The sequence below is a fragment of the Acomys russatus genome, chromosome 26 (genome assembly GCF_903995435.1).
Source record: "Acomys russatus chromosome 26, mAcoRus1.1, whole genome shotgun sequence".
In the NCBI taxonomy this organism is placed as follows: Eukaryota; Metazoa; Chordata; class Mammalia; order Rodentia; family Muridae; genus Acomys; species Acomys russatus.
The window spans coordinates 8,630,752-8,657,433 of NC_067162.1; the positions used below are offsets into that span (position 1 = coordinate 8,630,752).

The window sequence follows — 26,682 nt, forward strand, 5'->3', positions numbered from 1 at the left end:
TAACTTTTACCATAGCTATAATGGAAAGGTCACTTGGGAAGTAGAGGTGATGGTGGACAATTCTAGGCCCTCATAGAATGAGAAATAGACTCAGTTCTCATTTAAGGAGTCCTAGGAGAGGTGTTTTCTGCAGCTGAGATGTACGAGGGACTTAAGGAGCTTCGGTGAGGGGATCTGGACTGGATGGATGCTTCTGTCCTTTTCATGGAAAGGAGAGCTCTTGAGCTGAGAGAAGGGCATGGAAGGTGGAGAAGGGAAAGAAGGAAGCTTAGGAACTCATTGGTGCAAGTTTAGCAATGTTTGGAAGCCGGTCAGGGTTTCCATCTTCGCCAAGGACCAGCCAAGGTAAACCGTGGTCTGCATAGCTCTCTGCACATCACAGACCTTGCTCTGGGAAAAGTAAAGGCTTCCTGACTGTGACCCTAGTTAATAGTGTCTTTCCAGTTTCTCTTGCTTTTCATCTGGAGCCTAACAGATCTGCGTGCCTCCGTCTCCTTGTATATCCTAGGAATTTCCTCCAGAAGCCACTGTTTCTTGAAATCATAGAAATAGTTCATCAAGCTTAACACAGGGTGGAGAAATTTGTAGTCAATACAGTTAATTCTGACTCCCTCCTCCGAATATTTTATCTAGGCTTGCAAATCATTATTGTGATGGTTATATAGCGCTCTTACTGATTTTCTCCAGCAGTTACTTTCTACTAAAACAATTCCTCTGTCAAGGGATTTAAACTCCTTTAAGAACTCAGCGGTCATAATGGGAAAATGGGAGGGAGGGAAGAATGGGAGGATACAAGGGATGGGATAACCACTGAGATGTAACAAGAATAAATTAATAAAAAATTTTTTTAAAAATTAAAAAAAAAAAAAGAAGCCAAACAGAATCTCCCTCAAAAAAAAAAAAAAAAAAAAAAAAAAAACTCAGCGGTCACAGTAGCCATGTGACACTCAGAACGCTCTTACCTCTGACTGACAGAGTCAACCTGAAGACAATGTCTATAATCGTTATGTCTTTAGAAGTGGTGCTGGGACATGATTTGGCTGGCAAGTTTGCATTATTACCCTTCTTAATTAGTGATTAGAAAGCTATCAACATTCACTACTAATATAGTTACCTTCAGAAAGTAAGTCCATGCGTTAAAAGGAATGCCATCAGATTTCAGTGCTGTGTGAATGTGTTCCCTGCGGCCTTACGTTGACTTGGATTTGAATGAAAAGGTCTACAGGGCCTTTGTTGTAAACTCTGCTTATTTCACCTAGCTTCCAGGAGTTTACTGTAACAAGGACTTAGCCTGAAGTCCACAGCCTCCAGTAAACATCTGAGAAGGGACTACGTCTTAGTAAATTACTCAAGTTCATTCTTAGGCATCTAACAGCTTTTCCTTTGTAGTCATGAACAAGAGTCTCTGTTAACCCACATTTGTTGTGAGGATGTTCTGCTTTTAACTGGCTTCCTTGAGGGAAAAAAAAAATGATGACACGAATGTGGCTATGATTATCAAGTTGACAGGACAGAGGTTGAAACTGATACAGGTGATGCTGAAAAGTGACTGTTATTTGCCGAATGTTAGTTACTAACTGATTGAACACTCCACGGGGTTCGCAATTAAATCCCAGTTTTTCTCTGTACCCCGCTAGAACAGATGCTTCCAGCAGCTGGGATCCCAAGATTAGCTTGTCCAGAATATTGAAAACGCACCATCTAACCGAACTATTAGGCTGCCCCAGATTTTGTGGCTTCAGTAATTACACTATTCTCTACAGAACTGTGGTTTAATTCCAGCATTACTACACTGGTAGCTTTGGAGCCAAAATCTGGCTATTCCTAGTCAAATAAATAGCTTAAAAACTGAACTTATCATACTTTAAATTCTGATCCATTCTAGGGAGGCACATAGCTAGCAAAACCATTCCTATCATTGGAAACATCCTAAACTATCATTTCAAATTGAATTATGTTTCAGCATTCAAATTATTGAACTCATTTCTGCTTCACGTTACGCCCATGAATTACTGTTTATTCTGGGAACAGGAAGTTGCACTGTGCTCCTCATGAAAAGGGTGTCTAGAGAAAACAGTGATGCACACTGTACATTTCCAAAAGCTATGCATTTGAATGTTGTTACTATGCAAAAAATGATTAGGGCTTAAGATAATGTGTATTCTAACCTGACTTCAACGTTAGGCATTGCATATGCGTTGACACATTACAGGGCACTGCATCTGAATGTGTAAATGTTGTTCACTTATAGCAAGTAAGTACAAAGTTTAAAATGAGGCATAAACCTGATTTCATAAACAAATCCTAATCTTTCCTAAGCTAGCATATGGCTTCGTTTCTGTTTTATGATAAATGTATTTATATTCACATATGAAAATTAGTGTCATATTGATTTTATGGTCAAGCCCATAGTGATAGTCATATCAAACATTCCATTCATCAGGTCCTTGTATAATCAGAAAATAAATTAACGTTACTCCGTTACTCAATGAAGCCAAATATTGTGCTTTCTAAATGGCTTTCTAAAAGGGTCCTTACAAATGCTATACTGTGATCTTTGACTGGTAGTATCTGGGGGAATCACGAATGTTTTAGATTGTGGGAGTGTTGATAGATGTATTGATGTTTCCATAAGCAGTGGTAGTGGGCAGAGATATTTGTGAAGTACTACTACAGACTGTTCAAGACAAAGACCTCCAGCCAGGCACCCCCAGAAGCAAGCAGCAACAGTCTGCATTCTGAATGTCTCTCGTGGGCTAATCTATCCATCTTTCACCTCATCCGTAGTGACAAGAAGATCATATTCCAGGCAAACACAGTGGTGCCTATGCACATTGATATTCAAAACATATCTTGGTCTGTTCTCTGACTACCTAGATTTCTATTATGTGAAGCCATTGACCTGATATTAGTAAGAAAGAATTAAATCCTCTTCATTCCTTAGAGGTAATTAATCCTTATAGCCAGCCTGACACTAGCTAACTTAGTGTTTCTTCAGCAGCAGCAGGCTGTAGCTTAGAAATGTGCACACTGAAGTATGACCATTCACTTCTAGCATTTTTGGCAGGTTGCCGTGCATACATATGTGTGTATCTACTTACATATGTGTTCAAATCTAAATGATATTGTTTAATGATTACTCTGAGATCCCATAAGTATACAGCCCATGGAATTCTGAATTATAGTAGGTTGTTTGACTTCTTTTTTTTATATTGTTCGTGTACTTAATAAGCTTCTAAAGAAAACGCAATTTCTTGTTCACTACTGAGTTGGCAAAATAGCTTGTGTACTAATAGTAATCAATATGCAGTTCTACGATGGGTTAATTTCTTCTAAATTAGCCTTCAGATTGTTACTCATATTTATTTTCTTCTTTTGAAGAAAACAGTATTTGAATTTCATGTAATTATCTACTTATGTCTACTACATTTTTCTTAAAACTCATTTATTCATTTAAAAAGTTTAAATTCCATATACTGAGAAGTTCCCACTTATCTTTGCAATTCCTTATTTGCTCTACTAGTCAACATGACACTACTACTTGTTAGGATGAAATTTCGTGAATGTTGAGCATTTTCAATTTCATAGTCATGTAATGTGTTTTGATCAAATCCACTTTCGATTTCTTCATCTTCAGCTTCTTTCCTACTCCCCATCACACTGTTCGATCCCAACTTCGTGTGGTTTCATTTTCTAAAATGCTCAGTCTTCTTAGTGCTTCTGCATGTGTGTTGGTGTAGGGCCCACTATGGAAGCACAGGCCACCTTGGTTTTGTTTGTTAATGTTCCATCACCAAAATGACTATTCTAACCATCTTCCAATTATTCCTCTATCTGTGCATATTGCCCACTGTTTAGCACTCCAGTGACTAATCATCTCTTAGGAGAGACAAGGAAAACTGCAAAATCACTACATCCAGAGATTACTGAGCCAAAGTTTGTAAGAAAGCGAGTGTCCTAGAAGTTTGGTGACAGCAGTTTTAATTTTGCTTGGCAATTCTTCAGAAGATTATAAAGTGCCATCTTTAAAAAAAAAAAAAAAGTCACTTCAAATAAATAATGCATTCGCAGAAACCTGTTCCCTGATCCCACCCTTTGTTCCTTTACATCCCTCGGCCACACTATAGGACAGTTATGTGTCGTACAGCAGTTAAAATGGGGCCTTTCCAAGCAGTTACTTTCAGCATGAGAAAGGACACAAGAGGGATGAGGGGGATTTAGTCAGCTGGTCCCCACATGGCAACAGAGCATCATTTATCATCTGTTTCCTTGATGGATGGGAAGCATTCCTGAACTTCTCCAGCCCATTTCACCCAGGAGATATGTGCTTGGAATACTTATCCACTGTTGAGGTCTACAAAAGGCGATTAAGCAAAGTCCATGGCTGGCCATTAAAATGCACAAATGTCCTATTAAAGAGAAGAAACCCCAAACGAGAGCTTTATGTGTATGCATATTCATGAATTCCTGCACATAGCTACATTTTTCCAACATACAGTTAATACATTCCCCTCAGTCCCTGCTTTACGGCACTTAACACGGGGGTGATACACACTGAGGTAAGGTATTTTTCTGTGTTAATTTGGGGAGTGCTGATTGGATCGATAGGGCCAAATCAGTGGCTTGTCATATCCCAACTCCACCTCAGTTTTCGCAGAGCTGTTGTATTCCATTAAATTTAGTAATGGTGATTCTTTCGTTGGCATTTTATGTTGAACGCAATTGTATCTTTGAGAATACTTTCCCAATTCTTTTTATTTTCCTGGTCTAGCATCGCATATTTTGATGACTGTATTGATTTGCATATTTGCAAATGTATTGAAATGTATTGATGCCTTCAACCCAGGTGCCTTCAGAGATCATTATATTCTATAAGGACAAGATTTTCTTCCAAGGAAAAAATTCTGATGCTCCCAAATTAAGTGAAGAAAATACTGAGGAATACACAGTTGACGAATTACATTGGAATAAATTCAATTAAAATGTAATTGCTAGTAAAAACGGGTGTTAACAATTGTGTGAGTATGTAATGGTGAGTAGGTGGCATGAAACTTCCCATTGAGAGTTCAAAAATCACTGAGCCAGGTGGTGATAGCACTTGCCTTTAATCCCAGTATTTGGGAGGCAGAGGCAGGCAGATATCTACGTTCAAGGCCAACCTGGTCTATAACGCAAGATCTGGGGGAAGCTAGGGCTACACAGAGAAATCTGTTTAAAAAAGAAACAAAGCAAAAGTTAAAATCATTAGTATATGAGTGGACATAAAATGCTGCATGCTTCAAATAGAAATATTGGTTCCTCCATATTTTGATGTTTAAGATTGATCTAACTCATAACAGGTCCCTGATAAGTATATGTTGATCTACTTTAACAGTATGTTCAGAGGATAGCAAGGATGGCAGTCATAGCTGAAGTATTTACTTCTAAGATAAAGTAGAGACTAAAGACATCTTTGTCCTCTTGGCTATACAAATAACTCCAGGCTGAGAAAGGGTGCAGTATGAGCTCTGGCGCTTACCTTTCATTTGGTCAAGAATGATGAAATGAACATGGTGATGGATGAAGATGGCCGCACACTTGTGGCTTGCCCTAACCTCTACCTCACTGTGAGACAGATAACAGGTCTGGGCAACGACCCAAACAAGAAGAATGAATAAGAAGAGGCCATCGCTTCTCAAAATATCTGAGATTATTAGTGTGAACAGAGTCTGAGTCGCAGGATAAGACCAGGAACAAAGGACAAACTCAGTTGGGTTGCTGGGACATGCCATCCAGATTTTCCGCTAGCGGTTGAGTTGTGGTAAAGCAAAAAGATCATAGGACGGAAAGCTGGGCACTTGCTCTTTCTTCTGATGAGTGTGAGTCTTTGTATTTTTAATGAACTTAGGTGCATTGAGCCTTAGATGTCTTGGGTCATGTATGTACTGGCTGCTCTATAGAATATTTTATGTGTAACTCATTTTATCTAATAGTCTAAATTCAGATCCAGAGAGAAGACCTACTAAGCCATAGAAGGAGGAGAAGTTTGTACTGTTAAAGAACATGGTTAGTCCAGAGTAAAATGCTCCCATTTAACTCAAGGATGAGTTGGGGATACGTTTGACCTTGTTAGTACACTGAATATTCCTAATCATAGGCCTTATAAATATCTTATAGCCGATGATAAATTATTTTTGGACACACACACACACACACACACACACACACACACACACACACACACACAAAGTCTTTTGGACATCCACACCAGTGTTCTGGTTGAGTTATTATATTCTTGCTGTTCAAAAATTGGCCTCGTAAAAGTTGATCAGCTAAGCATTACTGAGCTGCCTTTTCAAAGTTCACTATTGATCCAGGCTCTTTCTTGATGCTGTGGGGTCCATAAACCTGCAGCATGCAGAGGAATTGCTCTGCTTTCTACCCTCATGGTTCACTCTGGCAGCTGTAATGCTCTCCGCATTGCAAGCTACTACATCTACCAAACTTTTTCAATTCTGCCACTGGGTTTGACCTAACCCACAAATAAATAAGGGCCTAGATCAACACCTGGCTTAGAATGGAGTAAATGTTGGCACAGCTTCCCACTTGCTTTGTGCCCTTGGTGACTAGATAAGGTTTACAGCCACTTCACCTCTCAGGAGAAGGGCAGTCATGGAGTCTCCAGCAAGGTTAATAATATCAATTAAAATGCAGGCTCCCTTTAATAAGGGTTGGACTGTAACCCACCAGCCTTCCATTGCTTCTTTCCAGTACTGTAATTGATGCTATTTCTGGGGAATAGCATTACAGTCTGTCTTTCTGATAGGAAGTGGTTGTTTTAAAGCCTCTCTGGGCACAGGACAGCTACACAGAATTTGAGTTTAGTTCATCACCTCTGGCCTGAAGAGTGTAGAGAGACCTAAGCCCTTTGGATTGGTGTCACATCTGCTTCCTGCATCTTCCTTCTCACTGACCACTAACCAGCCTTTCTTCAACCTGGAAACAGACTGAAATGTACGATGTGACTGAGGTGGAGAAGAGAAAGGGATAAGCCTCCTTCATATCAGCAGTAGAAATGTAATGAGCCTCGTCCATAGACTGCCCCAACAGTAACCATCAGAGTGAGAGGGTATGTTTGCTGGTCTTCTACGTGGATGTTTTCAGAGCTAAAGGAATGACCTCCTTTAGGAGAGAACTCAGATACCTAAGATTTCCTTTTAAGAACCTTGCTAAGAAGCCTTTACTATCCTTCCACAATAATTGACCATAGTTGCTTCATAACTGAATCATCTTTCCTCCCTGTACCCCATTTATGAAATGGACCTGGGGCTTGTCCTCTTCTTCAATTGGCCGAGCCACTTACTTTTCTTGAACTAGCCTGATGGGCATTTGTTAATGTGTCTTGCTTCCCTGACATTTTTTTGTATCAGACTTAAGAGTGTGTGCAACTAGCCTGTTCTTTTAGTTGAATATTCTTAATATAGCATCTCTTGGTCTCAAATCCATTCTCAGATACTTGAAGACTGACCTCAGCACTAACATTAGCACCGTGAATGATATTTGTCTCTCTGAACTGCCATGGGAGCCCCTTCCCCTGACTCTGTTCTGTGTGGTATGGTGAGGCATCAGTATCTGGGAACTCACTGGAGGAATCAAGTCTTTGGTGTCAAGAAAAAATGAACTTTTAGTTTGTTTCTGCCATATTAATGTTGAATGCTTATTATCTAGTCTTATCTCTCAAAAAAAACTGTCAATAATATGTACTTGTTTGATGGTTTTTGGATATGAAATTAACTATTGTATAGACACTAGATGAATAAAGACAATAGCCCTTTGACCCCCATCTTGTTTCCTTCTGCCTTTTCATTTATTTTTTATTTTTATTTTTTTTTTTTACTTCCAAAAAAATTGTTGAGGGATAGTCCCATGGAGACAGAATTTTAAACGAATTTGTAGTCTAGCATTAGAGGCAGGCACAAATCAATAAGTTTGATCTGCAGAAGCCATAAGAGAGGAGGCAGTAATGAGCAAGGCACAGAGGTTCCCCATGTCCAGTTAGGTGGGTTCCCCAGATGAGGAGTGCAATGTGTTCTCTCAGCTGCTGACTGTTTCGTAAGAAAAGTTGCATTGTCCGTGCCTTTCGTATAAAGATTGCTTAGGAGATCGTTTCTTTCTCACTCCCAGGAAATGTCCTCTGAGCATGGATAACTACATCTCTTTCTTCTGTGCATCACATTTACTGTATTTCTGAGGGCCTTGGTCAGTGAGGAGGCTTTACTGTGCTCCGCAGGCCAATGACAGCTCCTCCGCTTGCAGCTGAAATCCCAGTCTTTTCCAGCAGGATCCTGGAATCTTGTAATATGCAAATAAAGAGCCATACAGAGATGTGGATATCATGTTATATTGTAAATATCTTTGCATTCAGGCTCTCCAGAGGCAGAATTAGGAGCAGTTGAGTCATCTCTGATATTTCTTTACCTAAGAAAGGCTGCACGAAGCCTCCAGGATCAAAGCATAAACCTCCTTCCAACATGAGCAGCAGGAAGGGAATTGGGCATTTGTCCTCCATGCAAAACTAATCTGAAATTTTCAGAAGGATCTGCTCTTTGTTTGCTTCTCAGTAATAGAGTTTATTCTCAGGCTCAGCCAGAGAATTGCTTCGCTCATTAATTTTATCATTTTACAGATAAGGTTGGAGTTGGCGATCAAGGTGTATTTAGAATAGAGGTCATTCTGTTAGTCCCTGTGGTTGGGACTAACCCCCAAATCTACAACTGATCCAAGCTGCTTTTCCAGCTGCTTGCTTCTCTTGCCCAACATTCTGACATACTTGTGTCACCCCCCCTCCCCGCCCACCTCAGGGGCACCTGCACTTCATTTCCCCAGGCAGCGCACAGAGGATGACGCAATCCTCAGATGTGATTAAGGTCTTAGTTTCCCCGAGAGGGGAAGTCCTCTCAGTGCTTTGGAGAAAAGATCTGCCTCTTGTGAAAAGATTGTTATGATTAATTGTGCGTTATAGCACACTTCACAGGCAACATTGCAGGGTGAGTGGAAGCAAGCGTGACTCACTGAGGAAAGCGAGCAAGGCTGGAAGAGGTCCTGCTAAAGTGGCATGATTCCCCGCAGCAACATTTTCACACAAGGCACAGCGCTTCAGCTGGCTGGCCCTGACCACACCTCGGTGAAGGAGGTGGAACAAGAATTATCATCCCTAAGTGTAGGTGACAAGTGAGTTCTCAGAAAGGAGGTGCTTTGCCCACACTCTCATGTTTATGTGTTGTATAAATCCTCAACATTACCTTTCCTTACTTTGTGCCACTTTAATAGGAAGTTCAACAGATGTTGAACAGAGCAGATGTTCTCAGCTGTACTAAGCCACTGTATACATATCCACGAGATAGGATTATCCAACTTAATTCTTAACAGAGAACAATCAAACAATGTAAATTCATATACAGGTTTTTTTTCTTAGATTTGTCCTCTTCCACGTCAGTCTGTTACAAAATTAGCTTACATGGGAAATAAACACGTATGGGGAAGATGTATAAACCAGCCATGATGTGCTAGTGTCTGAAATAGCTCTGTCACAGAGGAGGTAGCCACGGAAAGACAACCCTCTGTGTGCAAGTCGCTACAAATCCACTAGATTCGTATCTGTATAGAGAGATGGAAGCCCATGCTTTCATCTGTGCCTGAGTTGTGTGTCTGACTTACCTGACTTACAGAGGAAGACTAAGAAGGAGACTGGTTCCCTCTGTCAAAATAACTCTGCTTAAAAATATTTATTTAAAAATTACTGCAGTTTTTGTGAATTGGTGAATTTTAAAACACAAAGAGAAAATAGGGAAATAGAAGGACCCAGAGGGTCCTAAAAACCCACAAGAACATCATGACAGGCACACATGGACCCAGGGGGATCTACTTAAACTACTGCACCAACCAAGGACAATACATGCAGTAAACATTGAACCCCTACTCGGATCTAGCCAATGGACACGACATTTTTCATAGCTGTGTGGAGAGTGGAGACTGTCTCTGACATGAACTCTGGTGCCCCCTATTTGACCACTTCCCCTTGGTGAGGAGGCCTGGTGGCACTCAGAGAAAGAATGGAAAGGCTACCAAGATGAGACTTGATAGGCTGTGACCATATGGTGGGAGAGGACATCCCCTTCTGTCACAGACCTAGGGGAGGGGAATAGGGTGAAAGAGGGAGGGAGGGAGGAATGGGAGGATACAAGTGAGGGGATAACAATTGAGATGTAATCTGAATACATAAATAACAAATAAAAAATAAATAAAATAAAACACAAACCAGTGGCACAAAGAGGCCCCTTAGTGACATGGCTGTTTCCCAGGAAGTGAATCACCAAGATGACATGAGTTACGTAGCTGCTTCACACAGAACAATGCTTGACAAGCAGAAGATCTAACGCTCTGGTTGTCAGAGCTGTGTTGAGAATGGGGGAGGGCAGGTTTGTCTGTAAGGGCGACAGACTTTCAGTTTAGGCACGTGAACAATTCTAGAACTGGGTGTTGGCGACAGCTTCATAGGAATGAGAATACACTGAAGTGCACAAAATTTTCTGTTATACAAAGTTGAGTTAAGAGTGAAGAATTTCTGGTGTAAGCAATAGCCTTTCTTTCCAATGTCATTCTATCTTTGCTTTTGTACTGTGCAAATAAAGAAGGCATGTCTCTAGCAAAACGTCATAATTTATGCTCAATTATTGGTTAATATCATATAATAATTTATCATTTCAAACGTGTTAACTAAAGAATTAATGAAGCTTAACTTTGGCTTTATCAGGGGAAAGTAGATTTTGTTGTCTCTCTGAAATCTGACCCAAAGAGTGAGGACACTGTAGCATCCGACTCGATCCTCTGATGCCTGTAGTTCTGGCTGCTCCTCTGACCTGGATGATGACGATTTAGCCGTAAAATCTTAGTGACGCTCATACTGTCTTCAGGACAGGGTGTGGGCCAACGTCGGGAAGAGCCTGAACTGCGTCATCGCCACAGTAGACAAACTGATCGAGAGAGACGGTCACAATGAAGAAGGTGCCGGAGGTGGCGGGAGCAATGATGGAGAGGCGGACCCAAGCCTAGAAGAGTCCATCACGTCTCAGCCAAGGGGTAAGAAGTCATTTTCTACCAATCATTGGCTGAGTAAAGAAAATGAGAAAAATCGTAATAAGATAGAAGGACCAGAGTTAATAGCGTCTTTGATGAAAGAGCCGATGGCGCAGCTTGGAAGGCTGTTTGTCAGCTGGGTGGGTTATGGTTTCAGGGTTGCTTGCCATGTTCATCCCACCCCCCCCCCTTTCACTATATGAAGCTTCTTGGAAGAGGACCAATGAAGCCTTTGGAGCAGTGGTTCTCAACCTGTGGGTCGTGACCCCCCAAAAGACCATCGGAAACCACAGCTACTTACATTCCAATTCATAGCAGGAGCAAAGTTACAGTTACGGGGTAGCATTGAAAATAATTCTGTGGTTGGGGTCAGCACAACATGAGAAACTGTGCTAAGGGCTGCAGTGTTAGGAAGGTTGGGAACCCCTGATTTAAACGGCGCTACAGCCTCATGGGCTTGTACGAGTTCTCAAAATGGTAGTCAAGAGGTAAATCACGCAATGTGCTCCTAACTCTTAGAGTTATAGATATTTCAGAACTTGTTATCTCCCATGGTTCCTGAACGGAGTGCTGCATGATATAGAACGTTTGCATTATTCTGAGGACATTTTGCTGTTCTAAAACGTGTAAGAAGGCTTCTTCTGTGTATCATTCTGCCATCATAGCCTAGTGCTATACTTTCATGGATGTGGGTAGCAAAGGCACACAGAGACATATACATACTCACGTGACTCCATACATGTGGGAATGGAGGAATGTAAGAGAAAAGATTATAAATCGATTGTTAAATAGATACTGGATGAATACCTAGCTAGAGCATAGCCAGATGACAGGTAACAGCATTCTAATATTTACCGTATAGGTACCTCGGCTAGCAAGTATGATAAACACTTTAGCAATATTGATGTCTTCATGAATCATTTTGTTGTTAATCTATTAATGTTAATAGGAGCAAAACAATGTCACATGTATCTATTGACATTAGAAATTCTATCACAATTGACATAGGATTTTGCTGGGTATCTTGTGCTTGGGGGGATTAAAAGGCCTTTCCCTGGCTCTGACTTCTAAAATCCACTCTTTGTTATTTTTAAGAAAGGAAGTCATGACAAAGCATGCATGAATTTTTATAAAATTTTTGTTCTCCTAGTTTGTTTGCTGCCCATTACTCACATTTCATCATGTGTTTCATATATACTCATGTAAGTGACTATGTACATATAAAAACATGAGTTTTATACACACACACACACACACACACACACACACACACACACACACACACTCAAGGATTAATAAAAAAGAGGCCATCCCTTTGAAAGAGATCAAAGAATGGTCTATCGGAGGTTTTGGAAAGAGGAAAAGGAAGGGGTAATGATGTTATTGTGGTACATACTCAAAAAACTAAGAAAACTAAGTTTAAAATTCCACATTTTCTCACGTGACTAATGACGGAATCCTTCATAAATTCTATTTGGAAGTAATAGCATTTTAGAGTTTTATTATGTAGATTGCCCATCTTCCTCTGTTGTGCATCCACACGTAGATAGACAATGTTCCTCATGCTCATGCTTGGGCTGTAGCTCTGTATGGAGATATTCTCTCATCTAATAATAGTATACTCATTTTTTAAAATTAATAAATCTAGTCTCAAGCGTCACATGGACCAAAATGGAAACTTGTCATTTTTGTGTGTTAACAAAATAGTAGTCTTCTACTTTCCTCAGTTGGCCCTACGTTAACAGCCAGTGAAAGGAATGCTCTAGAAAACAGAATTAGTTAGCAGATCCCAAAGGTCGTAGATACAGTGTGACTCACATGTCCCTTGAGGGAGTTCCAGGACACCTTATTTACTTACAGAAGAAATAGAGGTATCCGACTTGTTACAATGTGAAAGCCCCCAAATACCCCCCAAATAAAGTTCTGAAGTATTTGAAATGACACAACTTTTTCCCATTTAGTGTTCCTGGATTAAAATTACACTTAAAAAAAAAAGCAAAATGGAGCTGGGGAGATGACCCAATGCTCTAAGTGCTCCTCAGAGCACCTGATGTCAACTCTCAGTACCCAGATGGCACTCCGCAACCATCTGTGACTCTATTTCCAGGGAAGAGCCCTCTTCTGGCCTGCAATAGCACCAGGCATGCAGACATATGTGAAGGCAAAACAACTATACACATAAAACTAAAAATAAAAATTATAAAATGACTTGTCACCCTCCTGGATGACTGCAGTCAAGCTACAGTGTTGAGTGAGTGAGCTGACTGGTGTTTATACTCTTCTTATTTTCACTCTATTACACAGATACTTCTTTCGTTTTGTATTGTTTTCTTTGCTATAAAATTTTTTTTCTAATCCTGTTTTTTTTTTATTTTTAATTTTTTTATTAATTTATTCTTGTTACATCTCAATGGTTATCCCATCCCTTGTATCCTCCCATTCTTCCCTCCCTCCCATGCCTCATATTTGACCATATCCCCTGGAGGGGGAGACCTGGTGGCACTCAGAGGAAGGACAGCAGGTTACCAAGAAGAGACTTGATACCCTATGAGCATATACAGGAGGAGGTAATCCCCCTCAGGAACAGTCATAGGAGAGGGGAATAAGGGGCTATAAAATTTCTTAACCGGGGGGTGGGGGTGGCTGTCAGGAGCTCCACAAAGAGACTATCAAGGCTCCTGGCTCTGGACCCAGGGGAGACTACACAAACTGATGCACCAACCCAGAACACTGCAAGCAGGGAACCTAGATCCCCTGCTCAGATGTAGCCTATGGAAAGCTCATCCTCCATGGCTGTGTGTGTGGGGGGGGCATGGGGGGAGCAGGCACTGCCTCTGACAGGAACTCAGATGCCTGCAATTTGATCACTGCCCCTCCATGGAGAGGCCCAGTGGGAACAAAGAGGAAGGAGATGCAGGCTATCCAGATGAGACCTGATAGGCTGTGGTCAGAGAGTGGTGGAGAGGGGCTCCCCCTGTCAGAGGTCTAGGGAGGAAGAGGGAGAGAGGGTGGGAACAGGAAGATAAGAAGAGTGAGGGGATTGCAATCAGGATGTAATGTGAATAAATTATAATAAAAATTTAAAAATGGAAAAATTTTTCTTAAATGTTACTATTTAAAGTGTAATGTGAAGTTGCTTAATATAGAATCTTATGTCAAATAATTTTAAAGTTAAATATTTTTTTCTTCTGATCAACATTACACGAAAGAAAGGTTTCAAGGAGGCCACTGATATGAAAAATGTCATTTTCTTAACATACATAAATATGAGTTCGCAAATAATTTTGTACTTAAGAATATTTTAATAAATTTCAAGTGATATTGCTCAGCCAGAATGACCTTAATTAGCTAAGTCAGTTGATTGATTAAAATACCTTTATCTTTTATCAATTTATAGCTAATTTTTCTTTAATGGGAGAGATAGCACAGTCAATATCTTTACTGGCTTAGGTCACACAAACAATATGGCACAGAAACATATAACAGCTTTTGAACTTATAAAACACAAGCCAGTAAAGTTGTAAATTTGGCCCATTCTGTATTGCAAATTTTATTGGTAAGTATATTTGAGACACGGTCCCACTTTCCTTAATTTATGTACATGTAAGAATTATATGAGCAAAGGCAATACATTTCAAAGTTTGTTTAATAAAAACAGCAGTAGGCTTGCAAATACTTTTTAATTTTATTTCAACTGGATATAACCATTCTATAACATTCTTGTGTATATAAGTAGATATATCCATACACTCACAAATGCACTTCAAATAAATTGGAATATACATCATAAATAAAATGTATGTTTTTATGTCTTACATATCAGTATTCTCTCATAAATGTTTCGTGGAAATGAGATTTTAATGATTGTAAACTAATTTAGCAAAATGGAAACTGCTCTTTTAGATATTCATTTATTATACTAATGCTATAATTAACACACAAGGGCCTTTGAATATTTAATTATTCAACTCTGTGGATATTCTCATTTAAGTTAGAATACTAAAATTGGAAATATTTTATGATATCCCCCTTTCCTCCAAGGCATTATTTGTTCAACTAATCATTTTTATCACTGTGGACTCATCTATGCTTCCTTATTTTTTTTTGCTTTATAATCTAATATCATTGCCATTTATTTTGAACTCAAATCATTGTGTATTCAGCAACTAGAGTGTTTTAGCTCCTTCCTTGCCACAGCCCTAGGTTCACACAAGTCTCCCAGGACTCTTGTTGCTTTCCTAGAATACCGGCACTTAGATGCAACATCTGGTTTACAGAAACGTTTTCCCATAACAATAGAGTCTGAATCAAGTAAGTCATTTAGGCAGTCTCAAGATGACACCTCTGTCTTTCTGATGCCATGCCACATTCGTTTGTCTTTTAATTACATTTTGCTTAGGTGAGAAGTTCAACAGTGTAAAATGTATTACTTGATGCTATCTTCACAATATTTTCTTTAATAATGAAGTCAAGTTGTTCAATAAGCTCGTATTTATCCATATCCACTAGCTGTAGAAGAAAAATCATGTTTCTTTTTTTTTAAATTAATTTATTCTTGTTACATCTCAATGGTTAGCCCATCCCTTGTATCCTCCCATTCTTCCCTCCCCCCATTTTCCCATTATTCCCCTCCCCTATGACTGTGACTAAGGGGGATTACCTCCCCCTGTATGTGCTCATAGGATATCAAGTCTCTTCTTGGTAACCTGCTGTCCTTCCTGAGTGCCACCAGGTCTCCCCCTCCAGGGGACATGGTCAAATGTGAGGCACCAGAGTACGTGAGAAAGTCATATCCCACTCTCCACTCAACTGTGGAGAATGCTCTGACCATTGGCTAGATCTGGGTAGGGGTTTAAAGTTTACTGCCTGTATTGTCCTTGGCTGGTGCCTTAGTTTGAGCGGGGACCCCTGGGCCCAAATCTGCCTATCATAATGTTCTACTTGTAGGTTTCTAGGACCCTCTGGATCCTTCTATTTTGCTATTCTTCCATGCTTCTCTCATCTAGAGTCCCAAAAGGATGTCCTCCCCTCTTTCCCAGTTTCCTGGTAAGTGAAGGCTTTCGTGGGACATGCCCCTTGGGCTAGTATGCAGATATAAGTGAGTATATACCATTTGATTCTTTCTGCTTCCGGGTTAACTCACTCATTATGATCATTTCTAGCTCAATCCATTTATCCACAAATTTCGGGAATTCCTTGTTTTTAATAGCTGAGTAGTATTCCATAGTGTATATGTACCACAGTTTCTTTATCCATTCTTCTACTGATGGACACTTAGGCTGTCCATTCTGGCTATTATGAAGAAGGCTGCTATGAACATGGTTAAGCAAATTTTCTTGTTGTGTGCTGGGGCATCTTCTGGGTATATTCCAAGGAGTGGAATAGCTGGGTCTTGAGGAAGCCCTATTCCCATTTTTCTGAGATAGCACCAGATAGATTTCCAAAGTGGCTGTACTAGTTTGCATTCCCACCAGCAATGAAGGAGTGTTCCTCTCTCCCCACATCCTTGCCAGCATGTGGTGTCGCTTGAGTTTTTGATCTTAGCCATTCTGATGGGTGTAAGATGGAATCTCAGAGTTGTTTTGATTTGCATTTCCCTGATGACTAGGAGGTTGAGCATTTCTTTAAGTGTTTCTTGGACATTTGATATTCCTCTGTTGAGAATTCTCTGTTTAGTTCCAAGCTCCATTTCTCAATTGGGTTATTCGGTTTGGTGGTGTTTAATTTCTTGAGTTCTTTATATATTTTGGATATTAGACCTTTGTCAGATGCAGGGTTGGTGAAGATCTTTTCCCAGTCTGTAGGCTGTCGCTTTGTTCTCTTGACAGTGTCTCCTGCCTTACAGAAGCTTCTCAGCCTCATGAAGTCCCATTTATTAATGGTTGACATTAAGGCCTGGGCCGTTGGTGTTCTGTTCAGGAAGTTGTCTCCTGTGCCAATATGTTCCAGGCTTTTCCCCACTTTTTCTTCTAAGTGACTTAGTGTCTCTGGTTTTATGTTGAGGTCTTTAATCCACTTGGATTTGAGTTTTGTGCAAGGTGACAAATATGGGTCCAGTTGCATTTTTTTACACATAGACCTCCAGTTAGACCAGCACCATTTGTTGAAGATGCTATCCTTTTTCCATTGAATGGATTTGGCTTCTTTGTCAAAAATCAAGTGACCATATGTGTGTGGATTCATATCTGGGTCTTTGATTTGATTCCACTGATCAACCAGCCTGTTGCTGTGCCAGTACCATGCTGTTTTAATTACTATTGCTTTATAGTATAGTTTGAGATCAGGTATGGAGATTCCTTCAGAGCACCTTTTATTGTACAAGATTGTTTTAGCTATTCTGGGTTTTTTGTTTTTCCATATGAAGTTCAGAATTGAACTTTCAATGTCTTTAAAAAAATTGTGTAGGTATTTTGATAGTGATTCTTTTTGTTTTACAATGAACCGAGTGATTTCCATCATCTGATATTTATTGGACATTTGACACAACAAGTACTGTCTGAAATTTAATCAAAATCATTGTTATTGATTCTTCTTAAAATTTTTTGAAATTTTAATTTATCCACTTTACATCACGATTGTAGCCTCCTCCTTCATTTCCTCCTGGTCTTACCTTTCCTCCCTACACCCCTCCCCTAGTCCTCAGAAAGGGGGATCCCTTCTCCCCTATCATCTGACCTCAGCCTCTCATGTCTCATCTGGCTCAGCCTCTCATGTCTCATCTGACCCTAGCCTATCAAGTCTCATCTGGACTGCCTGCATCCTCTTCCTCTGTGGCCTGGAGGGCACCCTGCCAGGGGGAAGCGATCAATGAGTGGGCACCAGAGTCCATGTCAGAGGCAGCCCCTACTCTCCACATTATGGGACCCACAAGGAGACTGTGCTGCCTATGGACTACATCTGAGCAGGGGTCTAAGTCCTCACCATGCATGGTCCTTGGTTGGTGCATCAGTTTTTGTAGCACACACATACCCGCCACCCAGATTTGTTGGCTCCATTGGTCTCCTTGTGGAGCTCCTGTCCCCTCTAGCTCCTTCTATTACCCAACTCTTCCGTAAGATTCCTTGCTCTCCCTCTCCCATGAACTCTGCTGCTCCCATTGTGTGCTGCCTCCTTGGTGGGGAGACCCAGCAGCACACAGAGGAAGGGGAAACAGGCTGTCAGCATGAGACCTGATAGGCTGGTGAGAGAGGAGGTCCCTTTCTTTCTTTTTTTTTTTTTTAAATTTATTCATATTACATCTCAATTGTTACCCCATCCCTTGTATCCTCCCATTCCTCCCTCCCTCTTATCTTCCCCTCCCTCCACCTCCTCTACGACTGTGACTGAGGGGGACCTCCTCCCCCTGTATATGCTCATAGGGTGTCAAGTCTCTTCTTGGTAGCCTGCTATCCTTCCTCTGAGTGCCACCAGGCCTCCCCATCCAGGGAACGTGGTCAAATATGAGGCACCAGAGTACGTGTGAAAGTCAGACCCCACTCTCCACTCAACTGTGGAGAATGTCCTGTCCATTGGCTAGATCTGGGTAGCGGTTCGAAGTTTACTGCACGTGTTGTCCTTGGCTGATGCCATAGTTTGAGCAGGACCCTTGGGCCCAGATCTGCCCCTCATAATGTTTTTTTTGTAGGTTTCTAGGACCCTCTGGAACCTTCTATTTCCCCATTCTCCCATGCTTCTCTCACCTAGAGTCCTAATAGGATGTGAGAGGAGGTCCCTTTCTGTCAGAGATCTAGGGGAGGGGAATAGGGCAGAAAAGGGTAGGAACAGAAAGATACAGGTGAGGGGATAACAACCTGGATGTTAATTTGAATAAATTATAATACATTTTAAAAAAGAGAGACTCCTGTGCTCCACCCCAAAGTTTGGCTGTGCGTCTCAGCATCTGCTTCGATCACCCACCAAGTGGAGTCTTTCAGAGGACCTCTGCGGTAGGCTCCTGTCCTGTTCCTTCTCTTCAGTAGCTTCCATTGTCCCTTCTGAGTGAGAATTAAGCATCCTCCCTAGAGCCCTCCTTGTTACTTAGTTTCTATAGGTCTGTAGATTGTAGTGTCGTGTTATCCTGTATTGTGAGGCTACTATCCACTTATGATTCTTAAAAATAGTTTTTCATTTATTAATTTATTTATTTGTGCCGTGGTTCAGAAGCCTATAAAGTGTTGGCTTTCTCCTTCTACTGAATGAGTCCTGGGATCACACTCAGGTCACAGGCTTGGTGACAAGGGCTTTCAGCCCCCGAGCCACCTTGCTGACCCAGCTGGTGACCCAGTTCCCCATGATGTGCCTACTCTGTAAGTTACAATCTGCGCATAGTTTAAACCGCTGCTGGGATTTTGTTATGTCACATGCTCTGGTTGTTCTGTAGAGTGTGACATATTTTTTAAATTCCACAGCATAAACCAAACTCATGCTGGATTTCTTTGCCTCTCTTCACTTTTTACATTCGAGCTTTAATGTGTGAGCTTTGCTGCTGTGTGTTTACAATAGTGACTCTGCGAGTCTTCAAAGACGTCGCTGCACTGGCCCCTGCCCTGTGTCCCTTGCCATTTGAGCTCATTTCTTCATCACAGTTGATATGTTCTCTTTTTACAGTGTATTAATGCAGCAATACTGTTTTGCATTTGCAGTGTGAGGATTTTTTTTTTTTTCTGGAATGTTTACTTCAAAACAGGTGCTTTAAGATCCAGCTTTGACTTGCTTTATGCATTTCTTTCAGCGTGAATATAAACACTGTTTAGATTTAAATAATGAAATACACTTTCCAAAGGTCTGCATTTATGGTTGTGTGAGTGTAAGAGTATGCATATGCATGTGTATTCATGCAACATGTATGTGTTATGTATCTATGTATGTGTGTACATTTGTATGTGTGTGTTGAGTGTATATATGTATGCCTATGTACACATGTAAATGCATGTTATGTATATATGTATGTGTTTATACACTTGTATATGTGTATATATCTGTGTGTTAGTGTTTAAGTGAACACAGATTGCCCCTTTATTTTCAGTTCACGTAAACACAATTATGGACATCTGCTCTCTGCGTAGCGCCACATGCCTTCAATTTCATAATAAATTGAGGCTGCAAAGATTAAATCAGTGAATATTAAACTCTTAGATGTTGATGTGAACTTAACGATTATGTAATTAAACCTCCTGAATTATGTTAAGAAGCTTACCTACAGTGTCTCTGCCAATTCCAGCCCAGGCTGTAATGCACAGCTGTGGTCACAGGAAGCACCATTTTGTTTTCTAGCGCATTAGATTCCAGACAGGGATCCAAATAGGCTTCTTTTAATTCTGCCCACTGGCCCAGATGCAATCCTTTGCAATAAACAGAACAATTTTCCTTTTTTTTTTCCCACATTAAGCCAAAATTATATCTGAAAACAACCATCGTGTCCTGTTTGAATTGGCACTTTTTAAAGCATTTTTTTTTCAAAAGGATAGCCTCAAGACTCCCAATAGTCACTTTCCTCAAAGGCTTTGCTCATTTGTCTTGGGTTTTCTCAGAATTAAGTGCTGATACAGTGTTCTCTAGTAACTACGGAGCGATATAGGGAGTCACCTCCCTACTCTTAGTTACTGCTGATATTTATGAAACCTAAAGCCTGCTTGGGTAGCCACATTTTATAAGGAATACTATGGAAAGGCATACGCCTTACTAGACTGACTTATTCTTTATGTGTTTTCAAGATTTAAGCAACAGTTAAGCACCACTCGATGCTAGATATTGTGAAATATTAGCAGCTTTAAGAGACTAAGATGACTTATCTTGATGTTGCTGCAGAGATGGATGCGCAGCCATGACTGCCATATGAAACAGTGTTGAGAGCGCACTCTAAGAAATACTTGCTTTTTCCATCCATCATATCTACCGTCCCACTCAGCCTTATCTTATTCACATATCATACACATTCCCTTTCTACTCATAAAAAACTCATTGATAAAAATGATGGGAATACAGGTCCTGAGAGGACTGTACATGATGAACGCCTTTGTTGATCCTTACTTCTTTGGGATGTTCATTCATATGTATTCCCCCATTGAAGTCAGCGCACAGCCTTCACTTCTCTGTCTTGCTCAGGTGCATGGTGGTACCCTGGGCAACTGTAATTCTCTGTTTTTGTGTACCAAAGTGTAAGCACGTTCGAACCAGCCCTGGCATTCCTGTAGTGCAGTGTGCATTCAGGAAGCCATGCAAAGCTGTGTTGACACTGAGACGGCATGGTTCGTGATGTCAATTGCAGATATCCAAAGACTGATGAGAATCACACTCACAGCTCATGTGACTGCGCGCACATGTGTGGTACAGCACACTTTCAGGCCACCATTCTTCTCCCCCTCTTCATGACGATCCTGTAGGGAATTGCCATTTCATCGATGGGATTAACAATTCATTGAAAAGCCACATAATTTGGGTCCGTTCTGAACAGAAGACTTCTCCCTGGGCAATTAAGTCAGAAAGAATCTGGAATTCTTAGGATGGCTCTTGGAAAAGGTTGGAGTACACATGTTACATTAGTAGCTGTGCCTGTGGATTGCCCTAAAGTCTTTGCCCTTGACGTTCTGAGGTGTTCTGTCTTAGGCGCAGGTCGGCATCACTTGTTTGCTAAGCCTTCCCTTATTTGACAAGGGCTCATGACTTTTAATGCCCAACTGTCTAGGTCCAGGGTCTCGTCACACTCTCTTTCCTCACCGTTCCATCCTTCATGCTACCATACCGTGAAGCAAGGACTCACCTTGTATCTGTCACTGCCAGCCCCAAGTGCTGCCACAGCTCCTACAGGCCAAACCCCCACATCCCTTGTTGGCCTTTCCTGAGCTGCCTTCTTAGAGTCAGTGCGATTGACTCTTCACCAGGAAGAATTCAGTGCTCTGAGCTTTATGTATTTGTGGACTGATGTTCCTGGTGGTGGTGTTTGATTTCTTTCATCAGTGTAGTTCAGTGAGGTAATGGAACCTGGGCCAGGATTTGGGTGTCTGACTCGTGGAAATACCATACTCTCTCTTATGGATGCCTTTAGCAGTGTCTGCCCAGCCTTTTTACCATTATCTAATCAGAAAGACTTCAAATGTCCACTTGCCTAAGGGAAATTATATTTACTGTGGAGTCATGGTTAGTCTGGGGTCTTTGAGGCTTGGCACTCCCACATCCCCCTGCCCACAGAAGTGTGACATGAGCAAGTAAATTGAAACTCCCAACCGCTGTGACAGATCAGCAACAGCACCACCGAGGAAGAAACGAAGAAGCTTGTTTATAGCTTTTTGAATAAAGCCCCAGGATTTTAGTTTTCACTGCTTTCTGCCAATTATGTTGCTATGCTTTTTGTAGGGCTTGCAAGTACAGAGGCCCAAAGGCATCATGCAGGATAACAAGAACAAATCCAGGGAACAAATGGAAACTAGACCAAAAAAGGAGTGAGACTCCCTTCAGAAATGGCCACTGGTCTCTCTCCAGCCCACCATTTCCTCAACGGATATGGACAGGCCAAAAATTATCATCCCTTGAGAATTTTTAGGTAAACTAGAAATTTTATGTAAAACATCTCAAGTTTTAAGGGTTCAAAATGATTAAAACCTGTGAAAGCCAAGTAAGAGATATTCCCAGTCCAAGTAAGACTGGCTCATTGGCAATTCTTTTGAAAGTACCAAGTCTCTGACTATACATGTTCTTCAAAATGCTGCCCCTACTAGTCTCGGCTCTGTGAGGGATATGACAAGTATTGTAATTTGTTACTGAATCTCTAGCATATAAGACAATTGTTGGCAAATAATGAGTGCTTGATATGATAGAATAAAGATGCCATTGCTGTCTCTGCACCTACCACCCACCAGAAGTGCTCAGCTTATGCCCTCAATGTGTGTACATATGGAAAGGTGCTGATCTCCTGAGAGCTTGGACTTTAAAATAGGTGATTATTTTAGTGACTTCTCATATATAACAAATCTGCTTTGCTTTTTAAACTACAACAATCAGGAACAAAGCTTGGTTTCTTAAAGGGGCTCAAATAGTATTATTGAATTTTGTGCATTTCTATATACTGAATGGCTACAATCTCATTGTAACATAAGCATCACTAGATTGGGCTTTAAAAATTCATTGTTAAATAACTAGAATGGTTTCTATGCTATAATTTTAATCATTTGGAGATGTATTAAGATGTAACAAGACCACATCTGTTCTCTATAATAATAACATTTCAATAACATTTGAACATGAGATCATTTTGGCATGACCATCCATATCAGATATTTGTTCTTTTATTTTCAAATCATACAATATATTAAGCTATAGCCTAGCTTTGTGGGGATCAGAAGATACCTAGCAGGTGTACCATATCATGTTTCCTTGTGAGTATACACTAACCATTAGAAATCATTGAAATTGTTGGATCCTCTCTTTCTTTTTCATCAAACTGTGGTTATTTAAAAAGACAAAAATTAAAGGAAAGCGTCAATTTTGACGGTGAAAGAGGAAAAAAGTGATACCATGTGTTTCTAAAGTCACTTGACATATTTTATTTGGGTAACTATTCTGTGCCAGTCACTATTTCAGACATAGAAGATAAAACATTGAATAAAGCAGACTGAACAAGTTTGTATTTTAGTAGAAAAGAGATATAAGAAAATAACATGAGAGATGGGGGCAGTATACAGTGGGTTGATGGGCTGACAGGGACACCAGTATTGAAAAACACAGAACAAATAAAAGCATTTTGAAATGATGCTATTGGTTCAAGATTGAGGCTGTGAAATATCCAGCTGGCAAAGACTTCCCTTAGAAGAACAGTTGGGCAAAGACACAAGGAACAGCTGGGATCAGCATGGCCTTACTGGGAAGGATTCCTGGACACAGAAATCAGCTGTTGGGCACATGTGCTGACCCTATCTTGAAAACACCAAGGCTATGGTGACAATAAGTCAAATGAGAGGCGAGAGGAAACCAGGAAACACACGAGACAAACTTAGGCAAGCATCACCTCTGACATCTCTAAGGACTCTGTATTTGCTCTTGGAACGTTGGGGAGCAGGTGAGAGGCTTGAAAGCAACTACCCATATACAACCTCGATAGAAACACAGCATTTTATGTTGCAATCAGGATGTAAATGGAAGGAGTCAAACTGGCACAGAGCAGTAGGAAAGCCAATGTGGTTACATAGGTGAGACGTGACACCGTTCCTGGTGTGGAGGGGACAAAACAGTGCTGAGATGCTGTGCCTGTTTTAGCTACTATTAAATGGGACGTTTGGACAGTTTCAACAGAAGCCTGAGAACAGACATCAAAAATAACTAGAAAAATTTTGGCTGGAGCAACTGAAAGGATGGATGGTCCATGCATGAGTTATAGAAAATTCTAGATGGAATAAATCATACAGAAAGGAATGTTGGAATTCATCCAGAAGGTGTTAAGTTTGACACAAAGATATCAGCCATGGCATTAGATACAAGAAGCTGAGGTTCCAATAAACAGATGGTAATTCATTCTAGAACCTCCATGATGTGCTGAATGTTCAGGGAATAAGGAATTCATCTATAGTTTATTCCTGAGGACACATCAGTATCAGTAGATAAGACGTGGAGGAAGCAGCAACATTTCATCTGAAAAGTCACTGGTGAGTTAGGACTGTAGCATCCTGCAACCCAGGGTGAAATGTGCCGAGCAAAGCTGGGTTGTGAATGACCTTGAATTTAGCATTGCAGAAGCCCTTTGTGACAAAGAGCAGAGTGGCGATGGAAGGCACAGTGGAGAAGACCAAGAAGGAGATAAAGCAAAGGAATCAGAGACCATTGTAGACTCATTTAAGGAGGGTGGCCAGGAAAGGAGACACAAGCATGGTGACAACTATAGAGGGAAGTGCAGCCGACTTAGTGGTGTGTTTTAAAGTCAATGGGGATAAACATAAACATCTTGATAAATGCAAACATTATGTTTATTTGCTTATGGGGATAAATAAGTAAAGAAAATCAGGCTTGCGAGAGAGAAGAGAGCCTTGCCAGAATGATGCACCCGGGTGGGTATTAGTGACGAATTCTAGTACATGCAGATTAGCATTGATGGTTTACAGTAAGAGCTCTGCTTAGCATCAGGACCAGGGGGAGTAAGGGCTCAACTGTGAGTGCTGGCAGGTGTAGAGAGGCACAGTAACAGAGATTTGTGGTTAGTTTTTCCCCATTTTACAGAGCTTTGTGAGCATGGACTCTAATGCTCACAATATTCATAGGGAGCATGCTGTGCAGCCAGTGTGGATGAGGCGTAGAGTTGACCTATCCTATCACCATCACATGCACTAGTAGGCCAGGTTCTAGGCTACGGGCGTTCTCATATTCAGAGATAAGCAAGAATAGACTGGGGGAAGAGGAACTGGTATTTACTATCCAAGAACTTCAGGACATTTGACTACTGAATGGAAAATCCTGGCAAATTGTATGTTCACGTTGCTCTTGGTTAATTGAGTGCATATTTAACATTAATACATTTAATCTATGTATAGTGTTCCACTTTATATGTATAAAGAAAATTTAACTTTGTATAGTACATTGTATTGGCCTTGAAACAACAGCAACAACAACAACAACCACAACCATATTGTATCTATGTTATTAGATTGAGGAAGAAAATATAACTATTTCCATCCTCTAGTTAACAGGACTCTAACTCAGTCAACACAGCATCCACTGCTGCTGTCTTCTCCACCTTTCACGCTGCTATTGAAGTGACAGCAGCTATGTAACACAGGCAGATTGGTTCTGTCTGGCTGTTCCATGACCTCCGGAGCTTATTTCAAATATTGAGCCTGCATGTAGACTAGAGTCACAGGACCTGGGTTTATGTATAGTCAGAAGTCCAAATAAGACTGAGAAATGGGAGCCTGGGACTCTTCTTGGTCCAGCAGAACCTGGATTCGAAGCGTCAATGCTGGGAGGGAGGCACGGCTGTGAGATGAATGGAGGCAGTTGCTGGAAGCTGTCTTAGCAGAATTTACTGAAGGCTTTTCTGCCGGGGCTGTGAAATGAGAAGTTTAACCAGGCTTTCGGCTGATGCATTTTCTTCACTGTTTTTCTAAAAGCACGAATGGAAAGGTTTATGAGACCGTTCCCAGCCTGGCAGGCCTTAAACAAACAAGGTCCCTCGACATGAGAGAGGTTGCCCCTGCTCTTCTCATGTGCGTTGGTCTTGGACTGAGCAGCACACTCATTTCTAATGCATCCAGAAGTTGGTGTGAAAAGTCACTTATCCCAGACACAACTTTGTCCTTTGCTTGAGTACTGTCATGTAGGGTACACAGGAGAGGGAAAATCATTCATATGTTACGTCACTCCCAGGGCCTCTATCTGCCCTGGTATTCATTGTTTCTAGAATTTTTCTTAACTTTTGCCCCCTCTCTTCGATAATATGGCCTATTCTCCCCACCTCAACCTTTCTCCACTTCTTGTTCCTACTTTGATGACTTCACATAGAAAGTTTTCCATCAGCTAACATCCACTACAGCTGTAAGATATATTAGTTACTTGTCTTGTTTCCTTAACAAACTGCTAGATACAACAAGTTAAAGGAAGAGCAATGTA

General features: G+C 40.9%; 1 protein-coding gene across 3 annotated transcripts in view; it reads left to right on the forward strand.

Annotated features, from left to right (window-relative positions):
- Inpp4b (inositol polyphosphate-4-phosphatase type II B) overlaps window positions 1-26,682 on the forward strand; it is a 345,013-nt gene that overhangs the window by 232,891 nt on the left and 85,440 nt on the right. For all 3 annotated transcript variants that reach the window (XM_051169166.1, XM_051169164.1, XM_051169165.1), the window contains one exon: window positions 10,953-11,118. In XM_051169166.1, the coding sequence (XP_051025123.1) occupies window positions 10,953-11,118 (166 nt within the window). The remainder of the gene's footprint in view (window positions 1-10,952; window positions 11,119-26,682) is intronic.